Here is a 26,535-nt window from a genome sequence, read left to right on the forward strand (position 1 = left end):
ACCATCTCTAGTAAAAGTGGCTACAAAAGCCCAGTAGAATCATCTTTTTTTTTAAAAAAAAAAAAGCCCAGTAGAATCCTCCTTTTAGCGTTGGACTTGGGCCCCCTTGAAGGCCCTTGCTGTGGGATTTTTTTCTTTTTTATATTTAAAAAAATCAAAATTTTAAAAATATATGTCCGTTTTGAAAATTTTCAAAAATACTCCCGGTCGCCCTCCCATAGGGCGACAAGCCCTAGATGTAATGTTTTTCTTCAAATTTGCAACAAAGTCCATAGCCGAAAAAAATGAAAGGGGACCCTGTCGCCCCCCAACGGGCGACAGGGTCCCTCCCCCCTATATAAAGCACTGGCTGCCATTTCCTTGCCATTTGAGTGTAAAAATTCAGGAAAAAAGAGATGGGTGAGGAGAAGAAAAGCGGCGAAGCTCTGCCGAATTCCGCACTTGTGATCTACCGGTAACTTCCGTATGAATCCGTTGATATTATATAACAATTTAATTTAATTAGCAGATTAGCTAAATTAGATTTGGTGCTTTAGAACACTCGTTTAGTATTACAATTTGAGTACTATTACAGACTTGTTTTAAAATTAATTATGCATTAGAATAGAATTATGACAATACCTTATTGATATTGCAGCATAAGACAATAGAATTATGACAATACCTATATTTTCACGCATCGATTTGGTATACGATATGTGCATTATTTAAATCATTGTTCATCATTTGGCGCACCACACTATAGCCAATGTCTTCGTCAGCATCAACCTACATTCCGTGGAGCAAGTGTGTAGCTACCGTACCGGAAGGAATTGATGTGCCAATGTGCTTCTGCGGTTCGTTATGCAAGTTCATGCAATCTGAGGTTTTAGGAGATGACTACGACATGAGATTCTTTATGTGTGAGAACTACGAATATGATCCACCTAAGCGATACGGCAAAGACCGGGCCAAGGTAGCAGGACAACATACACTATTTTTCTTTGTGACCTAACATTGAGTTATGATTCTAACTTTTGTTGGACAAAGTCTCCTCCGCCTCTTTGTGATTTTATGCAGTGGTTCGACACCGTGCAGTCGCAGCAGGCAAAGGACTTTATGGAACAACAAGCAAGGTGGGCTGCAGAACGTTGGCGCCGAATGAAGCACGAGGAACAGCAAGAGGAGAAGCGCAAGAAAGAGCAAGAAGAGATCCGCAAGAGGATGGAGGAGGTGGATCGTAAGGCGGCGGCCGAACGTGAAGCTGACAGGGAGAGAAAGCGAGAGAGGGCACGCCGTGCGAAGGAAGCCGGCCCCGAAGCAATTAGAAAGAGCAAATATACTCGATGCACTCAGTAGAGTAGTACCATGTAATCTCGGTATTTTACATTCCATAAGGCATGGTAGGTTTAGATGCAACAAGAAATTACCTTGTCGCGTGCACATGCCACTGCAATTAGTTGTTTATGTTTTCAGTTGAGAGCTTGACTCTATGTGTTGTAATTTTTACCATTAATTTGCAGTTGTAGCGGGGAATCTATGAAATGTTTGAACTTGTCCTTAATATTTTCGGAGCTTTTCATGTCACTAGAATACTAAAAAGCACACATTTAATTAATATAACGATAAGAAATAAGAACTAATAAATGTATTACATAATGTGAACCCTCAAATCTTACATCATAATACAACGATAATGAAACACACATCACACATGCAGTGGCATGGCAGAACCCGTTGCAAACTACGGTAAACAAATTCCGGACTAACCTAACATGCCTTAGGTAATTTAAAAAAACACAACAAACACAACGATGCAGCATGTCACTAGCACTAGGGTAGTCCTAGTAGCCGTACCCCCACGTAGCAAACTGCGTTGAGCCTTCTCCGCAGTATCCACCCATTGCAGGTGGTGCAGGCGGTGGTGCCGGAGGCGCAGGGCCCTTCTTCTTGTGACAAGGGCAGTTGCAGTAAGGAATAGTGCATGGTTTATCCTGTGAACCGGCAGCATTGCTGGTATCATCATCTTCGTCGTCTTTGTTACCCTCGCTCACTTCCTCATAATGGTTCACCTTGCATTCCAGATCAAAGATCTTTATCTGGAGGTACTCGATGAACTCCTAAACAGAATTAATTGGTGCAGGATCGACCCACCTAGTAAAACCACAATTTTCTGGAGCATCGGAAGACTGCAAAACAAATTTCTTGTAAGATGTCTCATTGAAGATAAATAAATGAAACAACCGAGTATTACTCATGCGTGTGGACATTTAAAGAAACGCCGACCGCCATCCATCCCTTCGGTGCACATCTGCACTAAGCAGTCCTCACCATGTCTGCATTTTGGCTATGGTTCTCTACGGTTATCGTATTGTCGAAGAGGAGTTTCATTGGTAAATTCACTCTTGTGGTGTGGCGGAAACTCAAACACTGGTTCCGGAAAGGAATCAGGTCCAAGAGGCCCTTCCCATATTATGGGGTCTCCCTTTCTTCCCCCTTTTTCTTTCCCAAAACCGTAGTAATTCTTCTCGCTAGACCTACCTCCAGACATTGGGTATACAATGAGCTTTGATGTCACTCTTGTGCAAAACTGAATTTGGGAGTTGCTGATGTTTATACTTGCAGCCATGTAACGCTCACTGAAATACTTCATGCACTCATACATGATGAACTCAACAGTTGCCACAAGAGGAAAGGCACGACAAGAACGCATAACCATATTGAAACACTCTGCATGGTTCGTTGTCTGAATACCATACCGTATTCCGTTGGTATCATAAAGAAATGACCATTTCTCCTTAGGTCCACCTCGAATCCAGTGTGAAAAATGGCTTCTCAATTGAATCCCTAGCCTCTGCAGCCTGACTCGTGCCTGTTCCTGATGCCCTTACCTTCACTAGCCCTGCAGTCAACTGATCAAGCATCTGCCATAATGTATTGAATTTTCTCTGTTGATTTTGGGTGCACAACCACTTAAACATGTTCTTAAGATCCTTGTTCTTGAAGTGGTCATAGAAATTTGCACCCATATGCCTAATGCACCACCTGTTTTGGACATCGGGCCACAATGGAGGCGTTGTCGCAGTTCCACGTTGCAATTTCAGTATTGATTCCAGCAGACCTGCATGCCTATCACTAATAAGGCACACATCTGGACGTGCAGCAACAACATGAACCTTCACTCGTTCAAGGAACCAATACCAACTGTCTAGGTTCTCATTCTCAACAAATGCAAATGCGAGCGGAACTATTTGGTTGTTGCAATCTACCCCGATTGCGGTGAGTATCTGACCTTTATATCTTCCAGTCAGAAATGTGCCATCAATGCAGATCACCGGAAGACAACACTGAAATGCTCTAACACAAGCACCTATGCAAAAGAAGGCTCGTTGCATAATTTTTTGCCCCCTAGTCACGGTTGGTACGAGGTATTCTAGCAGCAACCTGGAATAACATACGAGGTAGGTTATCATATGATGCCTCGTATGTGCCGAACCGCATCTCGAACACCATTTGTTTAGCCCGCCATGCCTTCAAATAACTAATGGTGTACTGGTAAGTCTGCTCAATGTGTCGAACAATCATTTTTGGCTCATAATTTAGGTTGTCCATAATCAACTCATATATTTGCATTGCAACAAAGTCGCATGATATATTGCGATGCGAGGGAAGAACTTCTGACAGCAAATAAGTGTGCTCTGTCACAATGGAACATTTCTAGTTCGACTTCCATTTTCTCTTAAATGCATGTACTCGCCATGGACATCCATCATTCACACACTTCACCTCATATTTTTTACTGCCAGACTTTACGACTCTGAATTCTCATTTCAATGATATTGCCCATAGTCTCACAGCATCTTTTACGGCTTCAATGTTTGGATATGTTGCACCTTGCACTACCTCATTTCCTCTGTACTCCCACTCCTGATTTCGTACGTCTTCTGCGACATGACTGCCAAAACTATGATCCTTCCACTCTTTTGGCAATGAGTACTGCTCGTCATCAGATGAGCTCTCGTATTCTTCCATCTCTATTGCGGTTTGGTCTTCTGCCTCCATCTCGTCAATAATGCTATGTATCCTCTCTCCCTCATCAGCAAGGCCTTGTGGTGCCATGTTTTGGTTCTCTATCTCTTCTGACTCATCAACATAATTGGTCTCTCTTCGAATACTCGGAGTTGATTGATCTGCACCATGTTGGATTTCATTTTGTGTCTTTTCCCGGATTTGAACAAGAATGGCCAGAGGCCACCCACGCTCTAAAGCTGCTTGCATGTACTTCTACCAGTCATCAGTGCTGTGTATCATCATCAATTCCCATAAATCACTTTCTACCTCCCAATTAACAAGAGACTGGACGGTCATCACATGTGTCAATGGATCAACACGGAACCCACGCTGCAGCCACTTACATATGGAACCAAAACTCCTTTCCAGAGGTTTATCTATGACGCTAGATGTGCACTTAAAGGCAGAAAGGCCCATACAAAACATTGTAGTCACCATAAAATACTTGAAACTGCATCCTGGTCGACATATCTGTATATCACAGAATACTTATCGAGTTATACTCTTTACTTCAATACCTTATTCAATAATCCGTAAAAACTAAGTATGGAATTCAACTACAACGTATAAGTATTCATAACTACGTGATGACACTCAAATTCTATACTGCATATGCCAAATTCTATTCTAAATCGTAATTAATTTATAAACACGTCTATAATAGTACTGCAATCATAATAATAAATGCATAGTACTAATTTTCTAAACTAATTTAATACTACGAAACTAAAGTATCATTAAACTCCTACTTAAATGGTTCTACTATAGCACTAATTAAATTAAATTACTCTACAATACCAATGGAAAAATACATAAACTAAATGTACTAACCTGCAAATCACAAGTGCGGAATCCGGCAAGGCTTCGCCGCTTTCCTTCTCCTCACCCCTCTCTTTTTTCTGGATTTTTGGTGAAATTTTCGGGCTCAAATGATGAGGGAATGGGGTCAAAGGCTTTATATAGAGGGGTACCCCCGGACGCCCGAGGGGGGGGGGGGCGACAGGCCCCACTGTCGCGCCTGTGGGCGGGGGCCACCGGTCGCCCGAGGGGGGGCGACAGGCCCCCTGTCGCCCGTTGGGGGGGGGGGGGGCGACAGGCCACTTTCATTTTTTTTCGGCCATGGATCTCGTTGCAAATTTGAAGAAAAAAAATTACATCTAGGGCCTGTCGCCCTATGGAGGGCGACCGGGGGTAGTTTTGAAATTTTTCAAAACGGACATATATTTTTGAAATTTTGATTTTTTTAATATAAAAAAGAAAAGAACGCCTTGCTGTGTGACGTCGTCTGGGCTCTCTCTGATGCTGATGGACCATGAAACCCACGATTCATGATGCACAGGGCGCATGCAAAATCTTAAATCTGCAACAATTCGATCATATTTGATCAATGTCCATGGATCAAGTAAACGTATACTGCTCCCGTTCCAAAACATAACAACTTCTAAACTTGGTCAAAATCAAACATTTTCATCTTTAACTAATAATATCTTCAAAAAATAATTACTTTTAAATAGAAAATATTATATAGTTGGTTTTATTATTAATAAAATATTATACTTTTACATTATCAATCTTTATATGTTTTTTACCATCTACGGTTAAAATTTATAAATTTTAACTTAAAATAGCTATATTTTAGGATGGAGGTAGTTAGTATTGTTCTTGGAATCACGGGCTAAAATAAAAATCTGCGGAGATTCCCATGTACTTAATTAAAAGGAGACTGACCCCGGTTTGGGCCTAAAAGCAAGCATCATCGATCGTCGTCATCATCATGATATTTCCCGTGCATGGAGCCAAAGGCACGTACGTTACGGAGTGGCGCGGTCAAAAAGGGCAGCGCGCCCCCTCGCCCCTCCTCTCCTCTCCTCCCCTCCTTTCGCGAGTGACGCTGCCCCCGGGTGGCCTCCACGTGACGGCTTTTGGTAGCCTCTTTTGGTTTCGTTCCCCCACACCCATCGATCGACAGTGACGCGGCGCTCGTTCATAGCTCCCACCAGCAGCACTGCACTACTGCAGCAGCGAGGAGGGACGAAGACGAAGACCAAAGCTCTTGGGCGAATGGAACGCTCGTGAATCGTGATTGTTTCATATCTCCAAAACCAAACCTTCTTTTGTATTTCAAACTCTCTTCCTTTTAATGATAAACATACTTAGACACGGTCACAAAAAAAATGGAACGCTCATGATTGTTTCATTGTTCGGATAGCCACTGCACATTGCAAGTAAGGGCATGTACAACCCACAGACGGCAGGTCGTCTCTAGGATCTCGAATTTATCATACAGACAAATATAAAGACAGCTCATACAACCCACAGACATAGTGTCCATCTCTAAGTTGTTTAATGTTTTGCATGTGGCTAAAATCAACTACAAATATATTTTTATATACCATTGTGTGGCACACTCCTTTTTATAAACAATGTGTTATTGCTTAAATATAGGAACTTTGGAGTTGAGATACATTAAATATAGGAACAGGACGGGGAGATCGATCGATTGGGTGTGCGTACGTGTTCCAGCGAGAGGAGAGAATTGAAAGGATCGATCGCGTCGGCCGAGACAAAGCAGTGTCGCCGTCGCCGTAGACTCGGGGTTGGGCCGGGGAATTCGAAGTGTCCCCGGGTCACCGCGCTGTAAGAGTAAGACTAATAATACAGTCAATAAGTTGGCTGTAAGGATTCTTTCAGCATTCTCTCAGTTTATCTATATAATAGTTAGTTCTTCACAATTGATACATAATTGATACATGGTCCATTTGTCTCTCTCATATATTTTTTTTGTTCTTATGCCCAAGCTGACTATAAACTTACAGCTCATTTATCCTCTCCTCTCTTCTCTCCTTCACCTCATCATTTAGTCAGTTTACAGCCAACTATAATACTTGCACTAATCGGATCATGCGCGGTTGTGGAGGAATAGTACGTCATCCCATTAGGCTAATCCCAATCGAGTGTTTGACATTTCCAAAGTAGCCACATAAAGCAACAAATAAATAAAATGGTGTCTAAAACTGCCTCTACAACGCATAATTTCATAGCGTGGTTTTATAAGCTCCAAGTAGTAGCATTTAAAGTTGGTATCTGTGTAGATATGATTTCATCTAGATTAAACTAGTTTCTTCTCCCTCTTCTTAAATTTGATGCCATATCATAAAAAAATCTTATGTGACATGGTAATTAATGAAAATAAAACTCCTCACTGGAAATAGTCTTATATATCTTCTCTGCCAGTAGGATTGGAATCGATCGAGCCGGCAGCGAGCAGCGTCGTCCCAGAGCATGCGGGGCAACATAAAAAACACGTACGCACACTGTCTAGGTATTGCACGAGCTCGATCTAGGTAAGGTAAGCACGCAACACCATTGTAATTGTATGCCAGAGTATATATGAATACAACATTATGAACATTGATAAACAGGCAGCGCGATCGAATATCAGCAGCACAACGACAGGCAAGGACGATCCATGGCGTCCGGAGCTAGCGGCGGTACAAGCAAGCAGCTAGTAGAGACAGATGGATGAGGAGAAGGAACAACTGAACTTAGATCTTGCCGCGCGGCCCCGGCTGCGGCGGCTGCTGCGGCCCCTTCTTGATCGGCAGCAGGTCCGGCGACGCCGACGCGCTGACGTAGGCTAGCAGCGACCCGCCGCCCACCAGCAGGAACTTGAGCAGCAGGCCCCTCTTGGTGAACGGCCCCGCGAACGTCTCGAAGAACTTGCTCTGCAGATATATTCGTCTGTGTAAGAGCAAGGTTGCAGGAAGAAATTGATCGATCGATCGAGTTGGTTGGCACCTGGAGCGGGTTGTAGGGCGAGGGAGCGTCGGAGCCGTAGAGGTCCCACTGCCCGGTGGTGTTGCCGATGTCGTCGAGGTCGAAGTAGACGCTCTTGTCGCCGTACTTGGCCACCACGGCGGCGCCGCGGGGCCTGCGGGCGGAGCGGCAGGCGCAGGCGCCGGCCCCGGCGCGGCGCGACGGCCTGACGGCGGCGAGCCTCCTGCCGGAGATGGAGCTGCCGGCGAGGCCCTTCACGGCGACCGGCTGCACGGAGACGGCGGCGAGGGAGGCCATGGCGGTTGGTGCTGCGTATGACCGGTGTACTAGTGTTCCGGTGGGTACGTACGTTCACAAACTTAATCCGGCGGGTCGTGCTAAGGATCCGATGCGTGTGTGGGAGGGAGGCAGCCTCGCGTGGCTCGGGGATGGCCGAGGCCCATAGGGAGGGTGCCATGTGGCCTGCTCCGGATAGGCTTATCCTCATCTTCTGATTCTGCAGCGAGCTGACCTGGCATGCCAGCATGGAGCCCGCCTCGCTATTGCCCATTTTAGATGAAATTCAAAATTCCAAAACTATTACGTCGAATGAGAATCTTATTTGCATGGAGTATTAAATCTACACAAAATAAAAAACTAATTGCATAGTTTGGTTGTAAATTACGAAACGAATTTAATGAGCATAATTAGACATTAAATTGTTACAGTAAATATATGCTAATGACGGATTACTTAGGCTTATTAGATTCGTCTCGCGATTTACGGACGGAATCTGCAATTAATTTTGTGATTAGTTTATATTTAATATTTCAAATATGAAAAAAATCAAAAAATTTACAGGGTGCAAGAGATGTACGGTACTAGCACTAGCTTTCTGCTGTCCTTGTCCTAGTCGCATCCAATGCCACAAAAAGTGGCTTTAGTACGGGGCGCAAGGCCCCCATTTGTACCGGTCAAAAATATATGCAGATAAATATGCTTGCGTGGGTTCGAATTCGTGACATGTGGCCACGCGCATTGTCTCAACCACACAATACATGTGAATGCATTAAAAATATTATCCTTTTAAAGTAACCAGAACGGACTATTTAGTACAGACTATGACCATTTAGTACCGGGGCATAACACCAACCGGTACTTAAATGCCATCATTTAATATCGGGTGGCCCGGTACTAAATGGCTGGGGCCGGGAGCTATTTAGTACCGAGTCGTAACACCAACCGGTACTAAATAATAGCATTTAGTGCTCGGTGGTGTTAAAAAACGGTACTAAATGGCCTCGAGGGACACTGTGCTGTAGGACTAAATTAGTAAAATTAGTATTAGTACTGGGTTTAAAACAATCGTTACTAATTAGAGGTGGATGAATGTCGCTTTTTCCTGTTAGTGATCGCGACCCTCGAAATGTATGAGGAAATCACACTCGTACAGTTTCAGTTCTACTGATTCAAGCCTCGAGGGCAGTGCTGCTAATAAGTAGGTCATGAACTCATGACATCGACACAGAGCGGTCCCTTGTCAAATCGTGATGCTGGTAACTAGTTTTATCGCCTGTTTAATCTTGGGAGGATGCTCTGCCCTAAAAAATTGCGAGGATGCTGATCAGTGTTCACTACTCGATGATACAATAACTCTGTTTCGATAGTTTGTCAGCCAATCATTAACCAAGTAATAGTATTTTTCTTTTATAAAAAATTAGCACCAACCAAGACAAATTAGTTCGTGCGACTGACTTTGTATGGGGTGTGTGGTAAAAGGCCTCAATTTTTTGCCTGATAATCTAAGAGTCGGGTTCTAAAAGAATCGGACTCTAATTTTATTCAATTTTGAGCTAAAAAAATTAAGGGCCAACTAGTATAGTATCGTGAAGAGAGTATAAGGATCATAATCCATCGTCACCCCTGTGTCCACGTGACTGACGGTCCGAACGGGTTTTCCAGGCTCTGTACTTTAGGCCCAACACAGCTTCTAACCAGACTATTTGCAGGCCGAACGGGCCCTTTACCTCTGTGGATTTCGGTTCCACGCGAAACAGAAACAGCCCACACGACCCACCCTCCAGAGTCCGGCCATGCCCGTACGGCGCACAGGTTGGTTTGGTTGGCCATGGTAGGCAGCGTCGCGCGTACTGCACCTTGGCCGACGCCGCACGAGCCGCACCAGCTGCGGAAGTGCGGATAGAAGAAGACCGGCTCAGCTCCGGGCCTCCGGCCGGTCGAGATCCACCGATCCACTCACCTCACCCACCTCACTGCGCCGAGCCGAGCGGGGCGCGCGGGCGGCTCAGATCACACCGCACCGGCGGGCGATCACCGACGCCGACGCGGCGCCCCCACGCCAACGGCCGAACGCACTATACGAGCTCTCTCCCCCCTCGCTGTCGTGCTCCCCGACCCCACCCTCCCTCCCGCAGCTACATCTCCCACCTCGCCGCCGCGCGGCGGGAGCTCGCCGAAGAGCTTCCTCCGCTACTCGGCCCTGCTCCCCGGCGACGTCGGCCCCGCTGTCGCACGTTCATCCTCTCGCTCTCGCGCGATCGGCGGGCTCGATCGATTTGATTGGCGGGGCCGAGGTCGCCGGTCCAGATCCCCGCTCGCGCGCGCTTGGGCGGGGGAGGTGGATCAGCGGCGCGGATCAGATCTATGCCTGAGATCTAGGGGTGCAGGTACGTAGCTGGAGGCGGTGAGCTGGTAGCGATCGGAGTCCGGCAGCTGGGATGGCGTGGTGGTCCGGGAAGGTGTCCCTGGGCGGGCTGCAGGACATCGCCGGAGCAGTCAACAAGATCAGCGAGAGTGTGAAGAACATCGAGAAGAACTTTGACAGCGCGCTCGGCTTAGAGGAGAAGCGCGGCGACGATGAAGAAGGTACGAAACGGAGTCGCTAATGCTACGACTCTAGGTCCTGCCATTCTCCTTTGCAGTGTAGTCAGTGTAGTCAGGGTGCATTGGTGCATGCTTGGCTGTACATTAACATTATGGCTATTGAAATGACACTGATGGAACAACTGTTTCGATTGATTTTGGATGGTCCGGGTTTGTAAAGAACTTGGTATTGACAGAAAAAATATGCTTATCATGGGTTCAGTTTCCACATCTAGTCCAAGTTCACTATATTAGTTCTTTGAATTGTGTACTATTTGATTGATTTAGACATATTTTTAAATTCCAAACTTCTGTGCACCTTGTATCAGTTTGAAAGTGTGAAAAGTTTTGCATTCTGTCTGATTTGCTGAAACTTTTAGCATTGATTGATTTAGCTAGTCTAAGCATTGACTTTGTCAATACCTGTTTCTCACAGTTCCATTTGGGTGGTTAGAACTTTCCAAGGGAAACATTTTTGTTTACATAGTTATCCACGTCAAATCAAATAAATGTTTATTTGGTAATGCAGCATCAGGATCACGGACATCTAACTCTGATGGGATAGGATTCTTCAATCCTGTCATGGCTTTCATGGGACACAATGGTGAGGAGGATAGCACCGAAGTATCAAAAAAGCCACAATCTCCAAAGAATTCGCCAGCAGAGGAAGAAAACCATAGCACCCCTATGAAGCAGCAGAGATCCGAGGTAGATGCTTCTGAAGTATCAGGAACGACCAAATCTCCAATGCAGCCTTCAAAAGCGGAAGAAGCTCCTAACATCTTCACTGAGTCACCTGTTTCTAAGGCAGATGTTTCTGAGCAATCCATGACACCACAAACTCCAACACATCCTTCAGCAGTAGAAGAAATTTTTGATGACCCCATTAAGCCACCAGTGTCTAAGGGGGATGATTCTGAAGCATCAGAATCATCACAATCTCCGACCCATCCTTCAACAGCTGAAGAAACTCCTAGTGGTTCCATTGAGAATATTAGTTCAGTTATGAATGAAAACCTGGACCATCAAGATAGCAAACATTCTGGTCCTAGTGATGAAGCACAGCCTAATCAGCTTGGAGAGTCTGGGGGCGACATACCTGATGGTGGAGCATCTTCACCTACCAAAATAGATCAACCAGGTGACACTAAAACAGGGGAATCTATTCATATTGGAAAGGAAGAGACATCTGATGGGAACGCCTTGCAGTCACAACCAGCTGAGTCCGTGCTGGCTAGCTCAGATGGTATGATTGAAGCTGAGGACAAGATTGATCAACAATCTGATGCTTCCAAAGAAATAAGTAGCCCACAGGATAGCGCTGATACAGTAGACAAAGCTACCCATGTTGAAGTCAAAGTACATGACGAAAATACTAATACTGAAAAAAATGAGGTAGAAAGCAATAAGACAGAGGCAGGGGCAGCATCTGTCAATGAACAGGAGGATATTGTGCCGGAGCAGCCTGAAGAATTTAGATCGAAGTCCATAATTGCAGAGCATGATTCGCATTTGCAGAATGAATCTGTGGTGAATTTGACAGATGCGCCTGCTGAACCTGTGGAAGTAGGTTCTCCTGCAAATGATTTTAGAAAAGAAGAAAAGACTCAGCAATCTGTTAGAAGCACAAATTCTTTGATTCTGGAATCTGCTGGTTCTGTCGTTGAGCTAGAGAAATTAAGACGTGAAATGAAAATGATGGATGCTGCATTGCAAGGTGCTGCAAGACAATCTCAGGTATCATTTCCACATGCCCTAATCTCTGCTCTAGCAATTCAGTAAAAGCATGTAGAGTTGTATGCTAAGAAAGTTACCTGCAGATGATTTCTCACATGGAAGTGAACATTTTTAATTTATGAATTCATACTTTTTGTGGAACAGAAGGGAAGCATCTTAGTACATTTGAAAACATTTAGTTTCTGGTCCCATCTTTTGTCATTTAGTTGCAACACACCTGGCTGTTTATGCCTAACGGCACTTAATTCTTTCCACAGTCCAAAGCTGATGAAATTGCGAGATTGATGAACGAGAATGAGCAACTCAAAGCAACAATTGATGATCTCAAGGTACGTTTGTGAGCATATTTTCCATCGTTTCCCTTCCAGAAACAGTTTTTTTTAATAAGTTCATGAATTTTGAAGTTACCGTTGTTTTTAGTAAAACTCTGGGAACTGAGCGTGTTGTGGACTCGTTTGTGGGTCGCAAGTACGAGAGAAGGAGGAAGAAGGGCGCCGGGGCAGGCACTGCACCGGCCTTGCAGGATGGGGCACAGCAACCGCACGGCTCCTCTACTTTAGGCCCAAGCAACGTGTGATCTGGGCATGTAATTTTAATTAGGGAATTAATCTTATTTAATTAGGAAGTTGAGATACTTTAGGAGATTGTAATCTTACGGCCTCTATATAATGGGGCCGGCTTCATCAATGAAAGCAAGCAGAATTAGAGTCCAATTCCCAGAGCCTCCAACATGAGGGCGGGTTACCCTAATTCAGCTATCCCCCCACATCATCTGGTATCAGCTTCCTGTTCGATCCTGCCTTCCCAGTCGCCACACCCCCCTGCGCCTACAACCCCTCACCCGTCGATCTCCAGCCAGCCGTCGGGCCGAGAATTCCCTCACCCGGCGCCACCCCTGTCCGCCATGGCTGGCGATTAGATTCCAGCGGACATCAGCACCAAGCTCGACAACCTCCGCCGCGCGGTCGAGCGCAACACCCATGAGATCAGCCAAGTCAAGAACCAGTACTCCACGCTGGACGTCGCCGTCAACCGGATCCAAACCAAGGTTCTGGAGAAGGCCCCGCCAACCAGTTCGAGGCGTCCGGATCCGACCCGCCGCCTCCCCATCAATCTCCAGCACACAAGCTCAAGTTCCCCGACTACTACGGCAAGGACGATCCGGCGATCTGGTTGCACAAGTGTGAACAGTGCTTCCTAGCCTATCGCACCCCGGAGGCGAACAAGACCTGGACGGCGTCCTTCTACCTGCACGAGGCAGCCGCCCGATGGTACTTTCGGCTTGAGCACAACCGCGGCGTTCCATCGTGGCCGGAGTTCGTTCAGGCCATCAACGGTCGCTTCGGGCTCTTCATCCGCAGCAACCCCCTCGGCGAGCTCGCTCAGCTTCGTCGGACGGGCACGGTCGACGACTTCATCGACCAATTCCTCACCCATCTTGCCCGCTGCGACAACGTCTCCGAACGGCAGCAGACCGATCTGTTCATGGCCGGTCTGGGCGGCACACTGCAGATTGATGTCGAGATGCAGCACCCGGAGCACCTCGAGGACGCCATGAACCTCGCTCGGGCGCATGAGCGGCGTTCGACCTCGATCACCACCGAGTCTCGATCCACGTGGCGCCCCCTCCTCGCGGCTCCAGGTCGTCTACAGCAGCGACGTCGCCGGCTGCTCAAACAACTGCGACGGCCCCTCAACCCCGGCCGGCGCCTACTGCGGCTTCGACCACCCTACCGCCGCCTCCAGACCCCGCGCCGTCAGCACCGCCGTTCACACGGTTCCGCCGGCTGTCCGCAGAAGAGATGGACGACCGCCGTACCTGCGGCTTGTGCTTCAACTGCCCCAAGAAGTTCGTTCCCGGGCACAACAAGGTGTGCAAGGGCAAGGGCGTCTACACCATCGAGATCTCAGAAGACACCCCCCCTGGAGGACGACATCTCTGACGAGGACTCCGGGCCGGCGGTCGAGGTTTCCATGTGCGCCATGACGGGCCTCGACAGCACCGACACCTTCCTTCTCGAGACCGACGTCGCAGGCGTTCCCATCACCGCCTTGGTCAACTCGGGATCCACGCACACCTTCATGGCGACCTCTACAGCAGCGTGCCTGGGCTTGTCCCCCGAGCCCCTGAGCAATGTCCACGTCAAGGTGGCCAATGGCGAGCGGCTGCAGTCCTCCGGCATCTGCCGCGCCGTCCGCGTCATCATCAGCGGCGAACCCTTCAACATCGACGTCTTCGTCATTCCGCTGGAGGGCTACGAGCTGGTCTTGGGGTACTGCTGGCTGCGCTCCCTGGGATCCTTTCACTGGGATTGCGCGCGCCATCGCCTGTCCTTCTGGAACGGCGGCCGCCGGGTGTGCCTTGTCGGCAAGGGAGCTCCATCCGGTCCGCGAGTTGACGCGTCCGTAGCAGCGATCGACTACCTCCCGCTCCTCCTCGACTCGTTCGCCGACCTCTTCGAGCCGCCGATGTCTCTTCCACCGAGCCGCAGTTTCGACCACCACATCCGCCTGCTGCCCGGGACAGCGCCGGTGGCGGTTCGGCCGTACAGATACCCGCAGCTGCTGAAGGGCGAGATCGAGCGCCAGTGCGCGGACATGCTGCGGCAGGGCATCATACGCCCCAGCACGTCCGCGTTCTCCTCTTCGGTGCTGTTGGTGCGCAAGGACGGGACATGACGATTCTGCGTCGACTACCGCGCCCTCAACGCCGTCACCGTCCGCGACATGTTTCCCATCCTGTCGTCGATGAACTCTTGGACGAGTTACATGGTGCGGTGTTCTTCACCAAGCTCGACCTGAGTAGCGGCTACCATCAGGTCCGGATGTTTGCCGCCGACATCAACAAAACAGCCTTCCGGACCCATCAGGGCCACTTCGAGTTCCTGGTGATGCCCTTCGGCCTCACCAACGTGCCATCTACCTTCCAGGCGCTCATGAATGAGGTACTGCGCCCCTTCCTTCGTCGCTTCGTTTTTGTCTTCTTCGACGACATCCTCATCTACAGCAAGACATGGATCGAGCACCTGCAATACGTCCGCGCCGTCTTCGAGACCCTCCGGGCGCACGGGCTGGTGCTGAAAAGGTCCAAGTGCTCTTTCGGCGAGAAGAGCATGGCCTATCTGGGCCACATCGTCACCGGCGATGGCGTGGCCATGGATCAGTCCAAGGTAGCGGCTGTTCACGCCTGGCCGCTGCCTCGGACACTGCGGGCGCTTCGGAGCTTTCTTGGCCTTACAGGCTACTACCGGAAGTTCATCAGCAGCTACGGCGTCATCGTGGCGCCCCTCACCGCCCTCCTCAAGAAGGAGGCCTTCTGCTGGACGCAGGAAGCGACGGACGCCTTCCGCGCCCTCCAGCACGCCCTCACCACGGGACCCGTGCTGCAGCTTCCTGACTTGGCGGCGGGCTTCGGGGCCGTGCTACACCAGCTTGGCGGCCCCATCGCGTTCTACAGCAAGACGGTCGCGCCCCGTCACATGAAGCTGGCGGCCTACGAACGCGAACTAATTGGTCTTGTGCAGGCTGTACGTCACTGGAGACCGTACCTGTGGACGCGTCCGTTCGTCGTCCGCACTGACCATTGCATCCTCAAGTACCTCCTGGACCAGCGGCTGTCCACGATTCCTCAGCACACGTGGGTCAGCAAGCTCTTCGGGTACTCCTTCACGGTGGAGTACCGGCCAGGGCGCCAGAACGTCGCCGCTGATGCCCTCTCCCGGCGTGACGAGGATCAGTGCACCATCAACGCTTTGGCGCTGTCCCGACCAGCGTTCGAGCTCTTCGATGAGCTCAAGCAGGAGGTGGCGTCCCTTCCCTCCTTCATCACCAAGCGCAAGGAGATCGCCGACGGCCTGGCAGGAGCAGCCTGGACGGAGCGGGACGGTCTCGTGCTCCACAAGGGGCGCATATTTGTGCCCGACTCCTCCTTGTGGCCGGTTCTCCTTCAGCACGCCCACGGGACCGGCCACGAAGGGGCCCAGAAGACGCTGCATCGCCTGAGGGCGTCTTTCTACAGCCCCCACACGTCCAGGCTCGTCACCGACTACGTCCGCAGCTGCATCGTCTGCCAGCGCAGCAAGACAGAGCACCTTCACCCAATGGGCCTGCTGCAACCGCTGGAGTTGCCGAGCTCGGTTTGGGCGGACATCGCCATGGATTTCGTTGAAGGTTTTCCCAAGATCAGCGGCAAGACGGTGGTGCTCACAGTCGTCGATCGCTTCTCCAAGTACGCACATTTCCTCGCGCTGGGGCACCCCTACACTGCGATCTCCGTCGCCCAGGCCTTCTTCGACAACATCGTGAAGCTCCATGGACTGCCGTGTTCCATTGTGAGCGATCGCGATCCCGTCTTCACCAGCAAGTTTTGGACGGAACTCTTCTCCCTCGCCGGTGTCAAGCTGCCCCTCAGCTCCGCCTTCCACCCCCAGACGGATGGACAGTCTGAGGTCACCAACAGAATCTTGGGCGTCTACCTACGTTGCTTAGCGGGAGATCGACCTTGGCAATGGTTGCGGTGGCTGCCATGGGCCGAGTACTGCTACAACACCAGCTACCAGACCGCGCTCAAGGCCACGCCATTTGAGGTGGTCTACGGGCGTTCCCCACCGACCTTGGCATCCTACAGGCTAGGTTTGGCGCGGGTGGTGGCCCTGGATCGCCAGCTCTATGAGCGTGACATCTTCCTCAACGACATTCGCGATCGCCTTCACCAAGCCCAAGACATCATGAAGGAGGCGGCTGACCGTTCTCGCCGTTTCGTAGAGTTTGCAGTGGGGGATTGGGTGTGGTTGCGCCTCAACCACCGAGCCGCGGCGAGTATCACGTCCAGTGCGGCTGCTAAGCTAGCACACAAGTTCTATGGTCCGTTTCAGGTCTTGGAGCGCATCGGGGAAGTCGCTTATCGTCTACAGTGTTGGTGATATGCCCAAGAGCCCATCATCACAATACGGTTTAAAGGCCCAAGTGGATATTGATCCAAAAGGGATTAGGGTTACTAATGGGCCTATGAGATAGAAGCTCATTAGTACGCCCTATATATATGAGGGAGGGGCTAAGGGGGGCGATGACCTGAGCCGCGCCACCTCCCTAGCCGCCGCCCCTCCCTCTCTCTCGGCCGCCGCCCTTGCCGTGCGTGCGGTGCTAGCACACCGACGCCCGGCGTTTCATCCCCGTACGTGTGGACTCCGTGGAGGCGCTGTTGCGACTGCTGCGCTGATCGGCTGCTGGGATCAAGTACGAGGAGCTCGGTTCGTGGGACGTGATCGACTACTTCCTCTACATCGACGCGCGACTTCTTCCGCTGCGCTGCGCGTCTAGTGGTAATGATCTATGATCTTCTACTCCCAAGTATCTTGGGTTTATGCGGTAGTGATGCTAGCGTAGCCTACCCGTTTCCCTACATACAACTGCCAGCCTCAGCACGTATCCACAACGTCTTCCATGTGGTCTTCCTCAAGAAGCTTGTGGGCGTTCCTCCAGCTGCGCCAGTACCTCTACCGCCGATCGACCATGGCCGAGCCGTCCCTACCCTTGAGAAGGTGCTGCGCGCAAGACTCAACCGTGGCGTGTGGGAGCTTTCCGTGCAGTGGCTTGGTCTACCGGCTGCCGACACTTCCTGGGAGCTTTTGGAGTCGTTCAAGGAGCGCTATCCATCATTTCAGCTTGAGGACAAGCTGTTTCAAAAGGAGGACGGAAGTGTTGTGGACTCATTTGTGGGTCGCAAGTACGAGAGGAGGAAGAAGGGCGCCGGGGCAGGCACTGCACCGGCCTTGCAGGATAGGGCACAGCAACCGCACGGCTCCTCTACTTCATGCCCAAGCAACGTGTGATCTGGGCATGTAATTTTAATTAGGGAATTAATCTTATTTAATTAGGAAGTTGAGATACTTTAGGAGATTGTAATCTTACGGCCTCTATATAATGGGGCCGGCTTCATCAATGAAAGCAAGCAGAATTAGAGTCCAATTCCCAGAGCCTCCAACGTGAGGGCGGGTTACCCTAATCCAGCTATCCCCTCACATCAGAGCACAACGAATGCTATAAAAATACTTTCTGAATTAATCATTAGTGCTGTAGTGCACTTAAACTTTTTTAAATTTTTGACTGATCGATATTTGATATGATACAGACTAAATCATCTGAAGCAGAATTGGATGTGCTTAAGGATGAATACCACCAGAGAGTAGCAACTCTTGAAAGGAAGGTGAGGCACAATGCCACTTTCTTGTTACTTGATGCTTCGGTAATCGATTGTGGCTTCCAGATTTAGGAGTGATGACCATTGGCAAAGGATACACCATGCTACAATTTTACCTGTTCTTGAGGGGACATGTTACAGCTGCATGCATTGTTGCAACTGTATCACCTGCTTTTTGGTGTTATTATCTTGTATTTATTACTCTTTGTGCTAGTGGTGGGAACATCGTTTTCTGCTATGCTTTAACAACTAGCTACTTAGGTAGACCACTCACCAAGGATAGATTGGTTGTCTGGTTGATATGTGATGAATGATATACAGAGTTAGTCAACAGGCTTCATTTTCTATTTCCTATTGTTCTAGAAAATCAGGAGTTAAAAAACAATCTTTATTCTTGACATCATTTTTGTGGTAAAGTCACCAGAAATGCAAACTAGATTCACTCCTTGTTTTTTCTGGCTGCTGTTATAGGTGAAGACTTTTTACTGTTCATGCATTTATTCCAACAATGGTTAATGATAAAAAGGATAAACAAAAGTAAGTTGCATTGTTGAGATCATTGAAATGCCACCGCCAGGACACCATAAGTTACTAGAATGCCTTTCTCTCTGTCCTTAGCTTTCCTTTTTTCTGTTTTACTATGGGTCAACCTGTAGAATTATTTTTCCTTTTTGCTATGGTTCATCTCTACATTATCTTATGCTTATGGGAAAATCTTTTGTAATTTGCGTGCCTTGATGTATGTAGGTGTACGCACTAACCAAAGAACGGGATACTCTAAGGAGAGAACAGAATAAAAAAAGTGACGCAGCTGCCCTTTTGAAAGAAAAGGATGAGATTATCAATCAGGTCATGGCTGAAGGTATACAAAACCTATTTGTTATACCGGTTCTACTAAGGTTCATGGTGAATCAATGTTATATTCTCGTTATTCAAAGACCTCTCCCAGTGTAATGATATGAACACACAAATCATTGTTTCTCTTTGTTAAATTTAATGTCCATTTCAAGCATTAGAACCACCATACAATACATTATATCGTGCTGATGTTACTTCTTATGTTGCTTTAGCCCAGATGCAGAATTAGGTCCCCATTAATTATTTCCTCTCCATTTTGAATTGGTTTTGAGCCATCAATTGATGTCATCTTGTTTTTACTAATGAAATAGGTGAGGAGTTATCCAAAAAGCAAGCTGCTCAAGAAGCTACAATTCGAAAACTGAGGGCACAGGCATGGAATAAAACTTTACACCATGTTCAGACAATAAATTGTTTTCCTCAGTATGACCAATTATGCTACTTTTTTGTTCTTCTGTTGAAGCTAGATTCGTGAGCTTGAAGAAGAAAAACAACGTTTGAACTCAAAGATCCAGGTAAAATGAATATGCACTCTGTATATATTTAATATAATCCAAACTAAGTTCTTATCTACTTTTGTGATGCAAAGTAATTAAATTCTGCCTACCTTCTTGCACAGCATAAAGAATACCCTGTCTTTGCTTGATGTCATAATATGAATACAGACAAAGTCCCTTTTCATTACTTCTGTTATGACCTGATGCTGTATTTTGTTTAAACTGTGGTTTATTACTTCACATCACCTGTATTTCATGATGTGGTTTCAAACTTACAATCAAAGGTTACCTTTATAGCTGTTTACATTTTTATGATTTAGTTGCAATTTTACAAGATTTTGTCCCATTATTATCTTTACATAGATGAGTGAAGTTAGTTCTATTTCCTGAACATGATGTTGTGTTGTGTTCATCAGTTTTTTATTATCTGTCCTCAAAAGTAGGCATGCGCTTAGCAATTTTTGACTAAACAGGTCGAGGAGACTAAGGTTGAGAGCATTAAGAGAGACAAGGCAGCAACTGAAAAGTTGCTTCAAGAAACGATAGAAAGAAATCAGACTGAACTTGCAGCTCAGAAGGAGTTCTACACCAATGCTCTTAATGCAGCTAAAGAGGCTGAGGCGTTGGCTGAAGCAAGAGTCAACAGTGAAGCCAAAGTTGAACTGGAGAGCCTTTTAAGAGAAGCTGGTGAAAAAGAAAATATGTTGATTAAGACAATCGAGGAGTTGAGGCATTCTCTTACGAGGCAAGAACAGGAGGTAAATGCTGAACATTTGTATCCACACCTATTACCAAACCGTCCTTAGTAACTGCTTTATTTGCTGACCTAATTAATCGATGCCATCTAGCTATATGCTTCAAGAGAAATAACCTATTTGACAGTCTACTTTGTAGCTGCTCAATGTCAGTTCCATTGGCTGTAACTGTTTTGTTGGGTCCATTTCAGGCTGCTTTCCGGGAAGAAAGGCTAAAAAGGGACTATGATGATCTTCAAAAGCGGTATCAAGTAAGCAAGGCTCTTCTTGGTTAGCTGGTACCAGGCTGTAAAATAAACAAGGAACAATTCTCAATCTCTTTCATTGTCTAATAACTTCAGGCCAGTGAACTTCGTTATAATGAACTGGTCACACAAGTTCCTGAATCTACCAGACCACTACTAAGGCAAATTGAAGCCATGCAGGTATTGGTCCTTTATTTGAATTTTCTTGAACTTATTTCACATTTATTTTGTTATTTATTCTTGGTGTACGTGCCACACTTCTGCCCTTTTTTTCTTTTAACATATTGAGTTCCTTTTGCTTTTGTCAGTCACTTAATCAATTGTGTGCTAATGTTATCAGGAGACAGCAGCTCGGAGGGAAGAAGCTTGGTCTGGGGTTGAGAGAACCTTGAACTCTCGTCTTCAGGTTTGTTAAAAAAAATGTTTAACTGTAGCTACACAAAAGCAATGAAAAAAAAACTGAAGCAAATGGTTCTGTTGACATAATGCATCAGGCAGAAATATCGGAAGATATATGTGAAGAACTTGGTATAATCTGTTGTTTTGCTTGAATATGCAGGAAGCAGAAGCTAAAGCTGCTGCTGCAGAAGAAAAAGAGCGGTCTGTAAGTGAGCGATTGTCGCAAAGTTTATCCCGGATAACTGTTCTTGAGACCCAGGTTTGTGTGCTAATTTCTAACAAAACAAAAACTATGCTAATATTAGGGTTTTAAGATCTCAATTTCAGATTTACGATCAAGTAATTTTTGGATGATTGTTGGGTCTATGCAGATTACGATTCTTAGAACAGAGCAGACACAGCTGAGCCGATCTCTTGAAAAGGAGAGGCAGAGAGCGTCTGAAAGTAGACAGGAGTACCTAGCAATTAAGGAGGAGGTGGCAATACAAGAAGGGCGGGCCAAACAACTCGAAGAAGAAATAAAGGAGCTTAGGGCTAGGCACAAGAAGGAGCTGCAAGAAGCAGCAGAACACAGGGAACTGCTTGAGAAGGTAGTTAACTGCAATAATTTCAGAAATAAAATCATTGTTCCAGTTGTGTTTGAATGGTTTGAGAACTGTGTTTTGAAGATGATGTTTTCCTGCCAATTTTGTCAATATGCCTAATTTTTAACTGAGTAATTCATTAATCAATACATCATATAACACAAAGATTGAACTTACTTGGACAATTTTGTCATGTCAGTGATCATATGATTGCTATGGAAAAATGATAATAAATGATCAGATCAGTTTAGCTTGCTTCTTGATACATGACCCAACTTAATTGGAATGCCTGTAATAATATCTTTCGTGAATTGCATTTTCAGGACCTTGAAAGGGAAAAGGCTGCCAGGGCAGAAATTGAGAAAACGTCTTCCCGTGAAGCACCTAAGGTTCCAATTCCCGATCAAACAAGTACGCATTTGATCTTTTTCCAGTTAATTTAAGCGAGTGAGACCCAATTTCTTTGCCTCTATTTGGTACCTTACATCCTCACTATTTCCTATTTTGCTCTCGAAGGAAATGCCCCTCTAAGAAAGCTTTCTAGTTCTGGGAGTATAAATAGTCTGGAAGAAAGCCATTTCCTTCAAGCATCATTGGATTTATCAGACAATGCTTCATTAGAAAGGAGAATGTCTTCAGAAAGTAATATGTCATATTATCTGAGGACCATGACTCCAAGTGCTTTTGAATCAGCACTTCGTCAAAAAGATGGAGAGCTGGCTTCTTACATGTCACGCTTGGTATTTATACGTGTCCTTCTGTTATTTCCCTCAAACTATTTAGTTTTCAGTTAGCACCCCAAGTTTTTTCATCTTTCTCCTGCTGCTAAACAATCATAGTGAACATTTGAAACTTGCAGTAGTTGATTATTAGAGCTGGGGCTACAGTAAGGCTCTGTTTAGTTCCCAAAAGTTTTCCTACAGTGTCTGTCACATCGAATCTTCAAACACATGCATGAATCATTAAATGCAGTTGAAAAAAATAACTAATTACACAATTCAACTGTAAATGACGAGACAAATCTTTTAAGTCTAATTAGTTTATGATTGGACATTAATTGTCAAGTAACAACGAAAGTGCTACAATATCCAAATCCAAAATTTTTCACAAACTAAACATGGCCTAAGTATACAATTTTGAAAAGCTATGAGTGTTTTTCACTGTATAAACTGAGTTTATTCTTGTCCAAAATATATCTTTCACGCTGCTCTTTTAAAAAATGATGCAATTTGCGAATTGCCTGCCACAATTGTGCCAACCATATTTTTACCAAAAACTGGTCGCTGTGTCCCATCCTGCACTGGTTCGAAAACCCTTAGAACCTTCAGATCTACGCATTATACACACTCTTGCCTTCCATATTTAGAAGCAGAACTTGCTGCTTTTGGGTGAAAGAATGCTCCTATAATGTGTGAAGTCATATGTGCTGGACTGCTGGCAACCTTTCTAGTTCAATTATTTCTTTCATATTGTTTGTTCTAATATTGATTAAGACAGAAGTCACTTAAAGAAATCATGTTTTTTTTAAGTTTGTTATTCTGATCTGATCTGGGCATTTTTCTTTGAAAATAATGCGATGGTGTGTTTCAGGCCTCATTGGAATCTATTCGGAATTCACTGGCAGAGGAGTTGGTGAAAATGACAGAACAAGTAAATCCTGACAAATGGAATGCAATCACAGTTTTACTTCTTTATTGGTCTGTGTGCAAGCTGAACTGAAATTTTATGCAGTGTGAAAAGTTACGGACTGAAGCTGCTGCTCTTCCTGGCTTAAGGGCCGAATTGGAAGCTCTGAAACAAAGGCATTTTCAAGCTCTAGAACTTATGGGGGAACGTGATGAAGAGGTATCACTCCCATGCAACAAATCATAAGCTGTTACTAATCAGTACTCCATCCGTATTGGTAAAGGAAGTCGTTTAGGACAGTGACACGGTCTCCAAAACACAACTTTGACCTCTTATTTTTTAAAAAATATTTATAGAAAAGTGAATACGTAAACTTTTATGAAAGTATTTTAAAGACAAATCTATTCATATAATTTTCATATTTGTAAACTTAACAACTTAAAAGTTATTGATGATTTATATTCCCAATGTTTGACCCAAACTTTATCCAAAACGACTTCCTTTACCAATACAGAGGGAGTATTTGATTGGCTGGATTTCTGTTTACATTTTTTTGGGTACATTCTGCCTAGGTAAACTCAGCCACCAAGCATAGGTTATAAATGTTGTATCCACCGTTATCAGTATTGATAGAAACTAGTTTATTTTATAAGCTGGGGAAACAGGACCTTTTCTTTCCTCTTCCTTTTTTTTTTGTTGCGAAAATGGAAGCAGGACCTTTTCAGTATCATAAGGGGTATGAATTGAAGCTCAAGCTAGCATCAGCAATGCACTTTTAACATGTTTGCATTGTGCAGTAGTGAAGAACTGGTTAGTATTTATTTGTAAGCTAGAGTCTAGAACAATAGCAGTAACAGCATCCAGTTTACAAAACAAGAACTGAACTATGTAAAATAACTGTAATTCTAAAATTTACTTTAATTTTGATTCTGTTTTGCAGCTGGAAGAGCTTCGAAATGATATTGTTGACCTAAAAGAGATGTACAGAGAGCAAGTGGATCTTCTGGTTAGCCAGGTTTGAATCTTGCTTATCCGTTGAAACTATACCTTTCACTACAAAGGCCTATATGCTGCTGCTGCTGCCCTAAGCCCTAACCTATGTTTCTCCCTTTACCAGCTCCAGGCATTGGGTGCCCGTGTATAGTGATTGTACGGCTTTGTCATGCCATCAAATTCTTGTTCAGGGCATCGACCAGAGTCCCAGATAACAGGTCTTGAGCATGTTTCTTTGAAATTTTGTAACCACACAACGACACTGAAAATATTCGTTTGTATACATCTGATGAAGCACCTCGGTGTTGGGTTTAGGAGGATACGTTGTTGTATACTAGATTGAATAGTTTCACAGTTTTACGTGTATTCTTTGCATTTTGTTTTCATCAAAGTGTAGCAAATTTGAGAATCCATTTGCCTTTGTACATCAGAGGAATGCAATCAGTAATAATAGGGATGAAAGTGGTAATCTGAATTGTTAGAATAAATTTAATATTTTAAAATAGATATGTATAAAATTTGATGGTGATCATTTCTTATATTATCAAGCATATTATTACAAATAAGAATAAAATTTTACATAAATTATTTTATGTATTATTTGCTCCCTACAACAAAAAAAAGTGAAAAAATACCGAATTTGTTTCCGAATCCATACCGAATTTTATATCTATCATTTGAGAAAATATAGGATGAATTTAAGGTTTACCTTTTATGAATCTTTACAAGCTCAATGCTCAAAACAAGAATACAAATTTGTATACAAGATTCTATATCTTATTTATTCGCAATCAAAGAAAAACGACAAAAAAAACTGATTACCGAATAATTACTGTTTCCGACCGTTTTCATCCCTCGATAGCCCCTTTTGTCCCCTTTTGTATGTTAATAAGTTTTATTCTTCCGATTGGACATGGAAACCATGTCGAAGGCAGTACAGTAATGACTTCATGTTCAGGCCTTTCTAAGTTTCATCTCTCTCATATCCTCCCATCGTCACCAAAGTTATAAAAGAGTGCAAGGAAATCTTGTTTGAAACAAATGTCCACATGTACATCATCACGTCAGAAATCGCCCCTATAACTACGAAGACAATTTTGTTTTTATTAATTCTAGCACAGATTGACGATACAAAATGCTCATCACCACACTCGCAAGATATTTATTCAGATTTCCATTGTACTTTGAATTCTGTCATGCTACACAAAAAGAAATGAAACGCCCAGCTCGGCAGAGAGCAAAGCCCGAAGCCACGCCGTAGAGCAGCCCGGTCGTCCACCTCGAGCCTGCTGACGCGCGACGCGAGCGCGCCAGCCTTCGCCCGTGCCACGAGCACCACGCGCACAGCGGCCTTGACCACGGCGTACGCGGCGACCGCGCGCGCCAGCCTCAGGTGGGCCGCGGCCTCGCCGGCCGCGCGCGCGGCCGGCCCCCCGAGCCTGCGCGCTTCGGAGGCCGCGAGCGCGAGCGTCGCGAGCAGCGCGCCCGCGAGGAAGACCAGCAGCGCCAGGGAGGCGGCGGCGAGGAGCGCGCCCGTGAAGGCGCAGCCGTAGAGGAGCGCGGCGAGGAGGAGGTCCAGGTGATGCGTCGTCATCTCGCGCTCGTGGGCACGCTGCTGCGCACGGCGGGGTAGCTCGCGAGCCGGCGGAACATCTGAGAAGGAAGCGACGCGGGGGCGGGGGAGGCCGCGAGATAAAGGGAGGAATCGTGAGTGGCATTCGGTGGTGGTGGTGGTAGTGATACCTTGTGATTCTTTGGGGGTTTCGTTGTTGCCTGCAGAGCGCGTTTGGTATGCTTCAGCCGCTGGCAACCGCGTGATGGAAGCTCAACCATGGCGGCGGCCCATGGCCCCGTGCAGAAACGGAACAGCCGATTCGGCCATGTTCCTCCCATGACAGATTCGGCGAGCGAGGCCGCTCCATCACCGGGCGCGTGTGCTCCTGCGTCCTGCCC

General features: G+C 46.3%; 2 protein-coding genes across 2 annotated transcripts; one reads left to right on the forward strand and one right to left on the reverse strand.

Moving 5' to 3' along the window:
• Positions 1 to 7,391: 7,391 nt before the first annotated feature.
• LOC120664664 (photosystem I reaction center subunit VI, chloroplastic-like) lies at positions 7,392 to 8,246 on the reverse strand. The gene is made up of 2 exons (XM_039943950.1): positions 7,849 to 8,246; positions 7,392 to 7,775 (listed from the first exon to the last, which is right to left on the reverse strand). The coding sequence occupies exons 1-2, from the start codon at positions 8,122 to 8,124 to the stop codon at positions 7,596 to 7,598; spliced, it is 456 nt and encodes a 151-aa protein (XP_039799884.1). The 5' UTR covers positions 8,125 to 8,246; the 3' UTR covers positions 7,392 to 7,595.
• A 1,707-nt stretch (positions 8,247 to 9,953) lies between these two features.
• Positions 9,954 to 25,051, forward strand: LOC120664665 (golgin candidate 5-like). The gene is made up of 19 exons (XM_039943951.1): positions 9,954 to 10,692; positions 11,219 to 12,426; positions 12,684 to 12,755; positions 18,557 to 18,631; positions 19,373 to 19,487; positions 19,795 to 19,856; positions 19,951 to 19,998; positions 20,454 to 20,738; positions 20,927 to 20,986; positions 21,077 to 21,160; positions 21,321 to 21,386; positions 21,540 to 21,638; positions 21,751 to 21,969; positions 22,287 to 22,374; positions 22,480 to 22,703; positions 23,554 to 23,613; positions 23,695 to 23,808; positions 24,530 to 24,604; positions 24,707 to 25,051. The coding sequence occupies exons 1-19, from the start codon at positions 10,545 to 10,547 to the stop codon at positions 24,731 to 24,733; spliced, it is 3,129 nt and encodes a 1,042-aa protein (XP_039799885.1). The 5' UTR covers positions 9,954 to 10,544; the 3' UTR covers positions 24,734 to 25,051.
• Positions 25,052 to 26,535: the final 1,484 nt, after the last annotated feature.

Source organism: Panicum virgatum, chromosome 3N (genome assembly GCF_016808335.1).
Source record: "Panicum virgatum strain AP13 chromosome 3N, P.virgatum_v5, whole genome shotgun sequence".
Lineage (NCBI taxonomy): Eukaryota > Viridiplantae > Streptophyta > Magnoliopsida > Poales > Poaceae > Panicum > Panicum virgatum.

Bases quoted from the DNA above. Each gene is read 5' to 3' on its own strand.
- LOC120664664 (XM_039943950.1), bottom strand. From the start codon at position 8,124: ATGGCCTCCCTCGCCGCCGTCTCCGTGCAGCCGGTCGCCGTGAAGGGC. The intron at 7,776-7,848 runs GTGCCAACCAAC...ATATATCTGCAG, and splicing joins CGCCCTACAACCCGCTCCAG to AGCAAGTTCTTCGAGACGTT.
- LOC120664665 (XM_039943951.1), top strand. From the start codon at position 10,545: ATGGCGTGGTGGTCCGGGAAGGTGTCCCTGGGCGGGCTGCAGGACATC. The intron at 22,375-22,479 runs GTACGCATTTGA...TTGCTCTCGAAG, and splicing joins TCCAATTCCCGATCAAACAA to GAAATGCCCCTCTAAGAAAG. The intron at 24,605-24,706 runs GTTTGAATCTTG...TCCCTTTACCAG, and splicing joins TGGATCTTCTGGTTAGCCAG to CTCCAGGCATTGGGTGCCCG.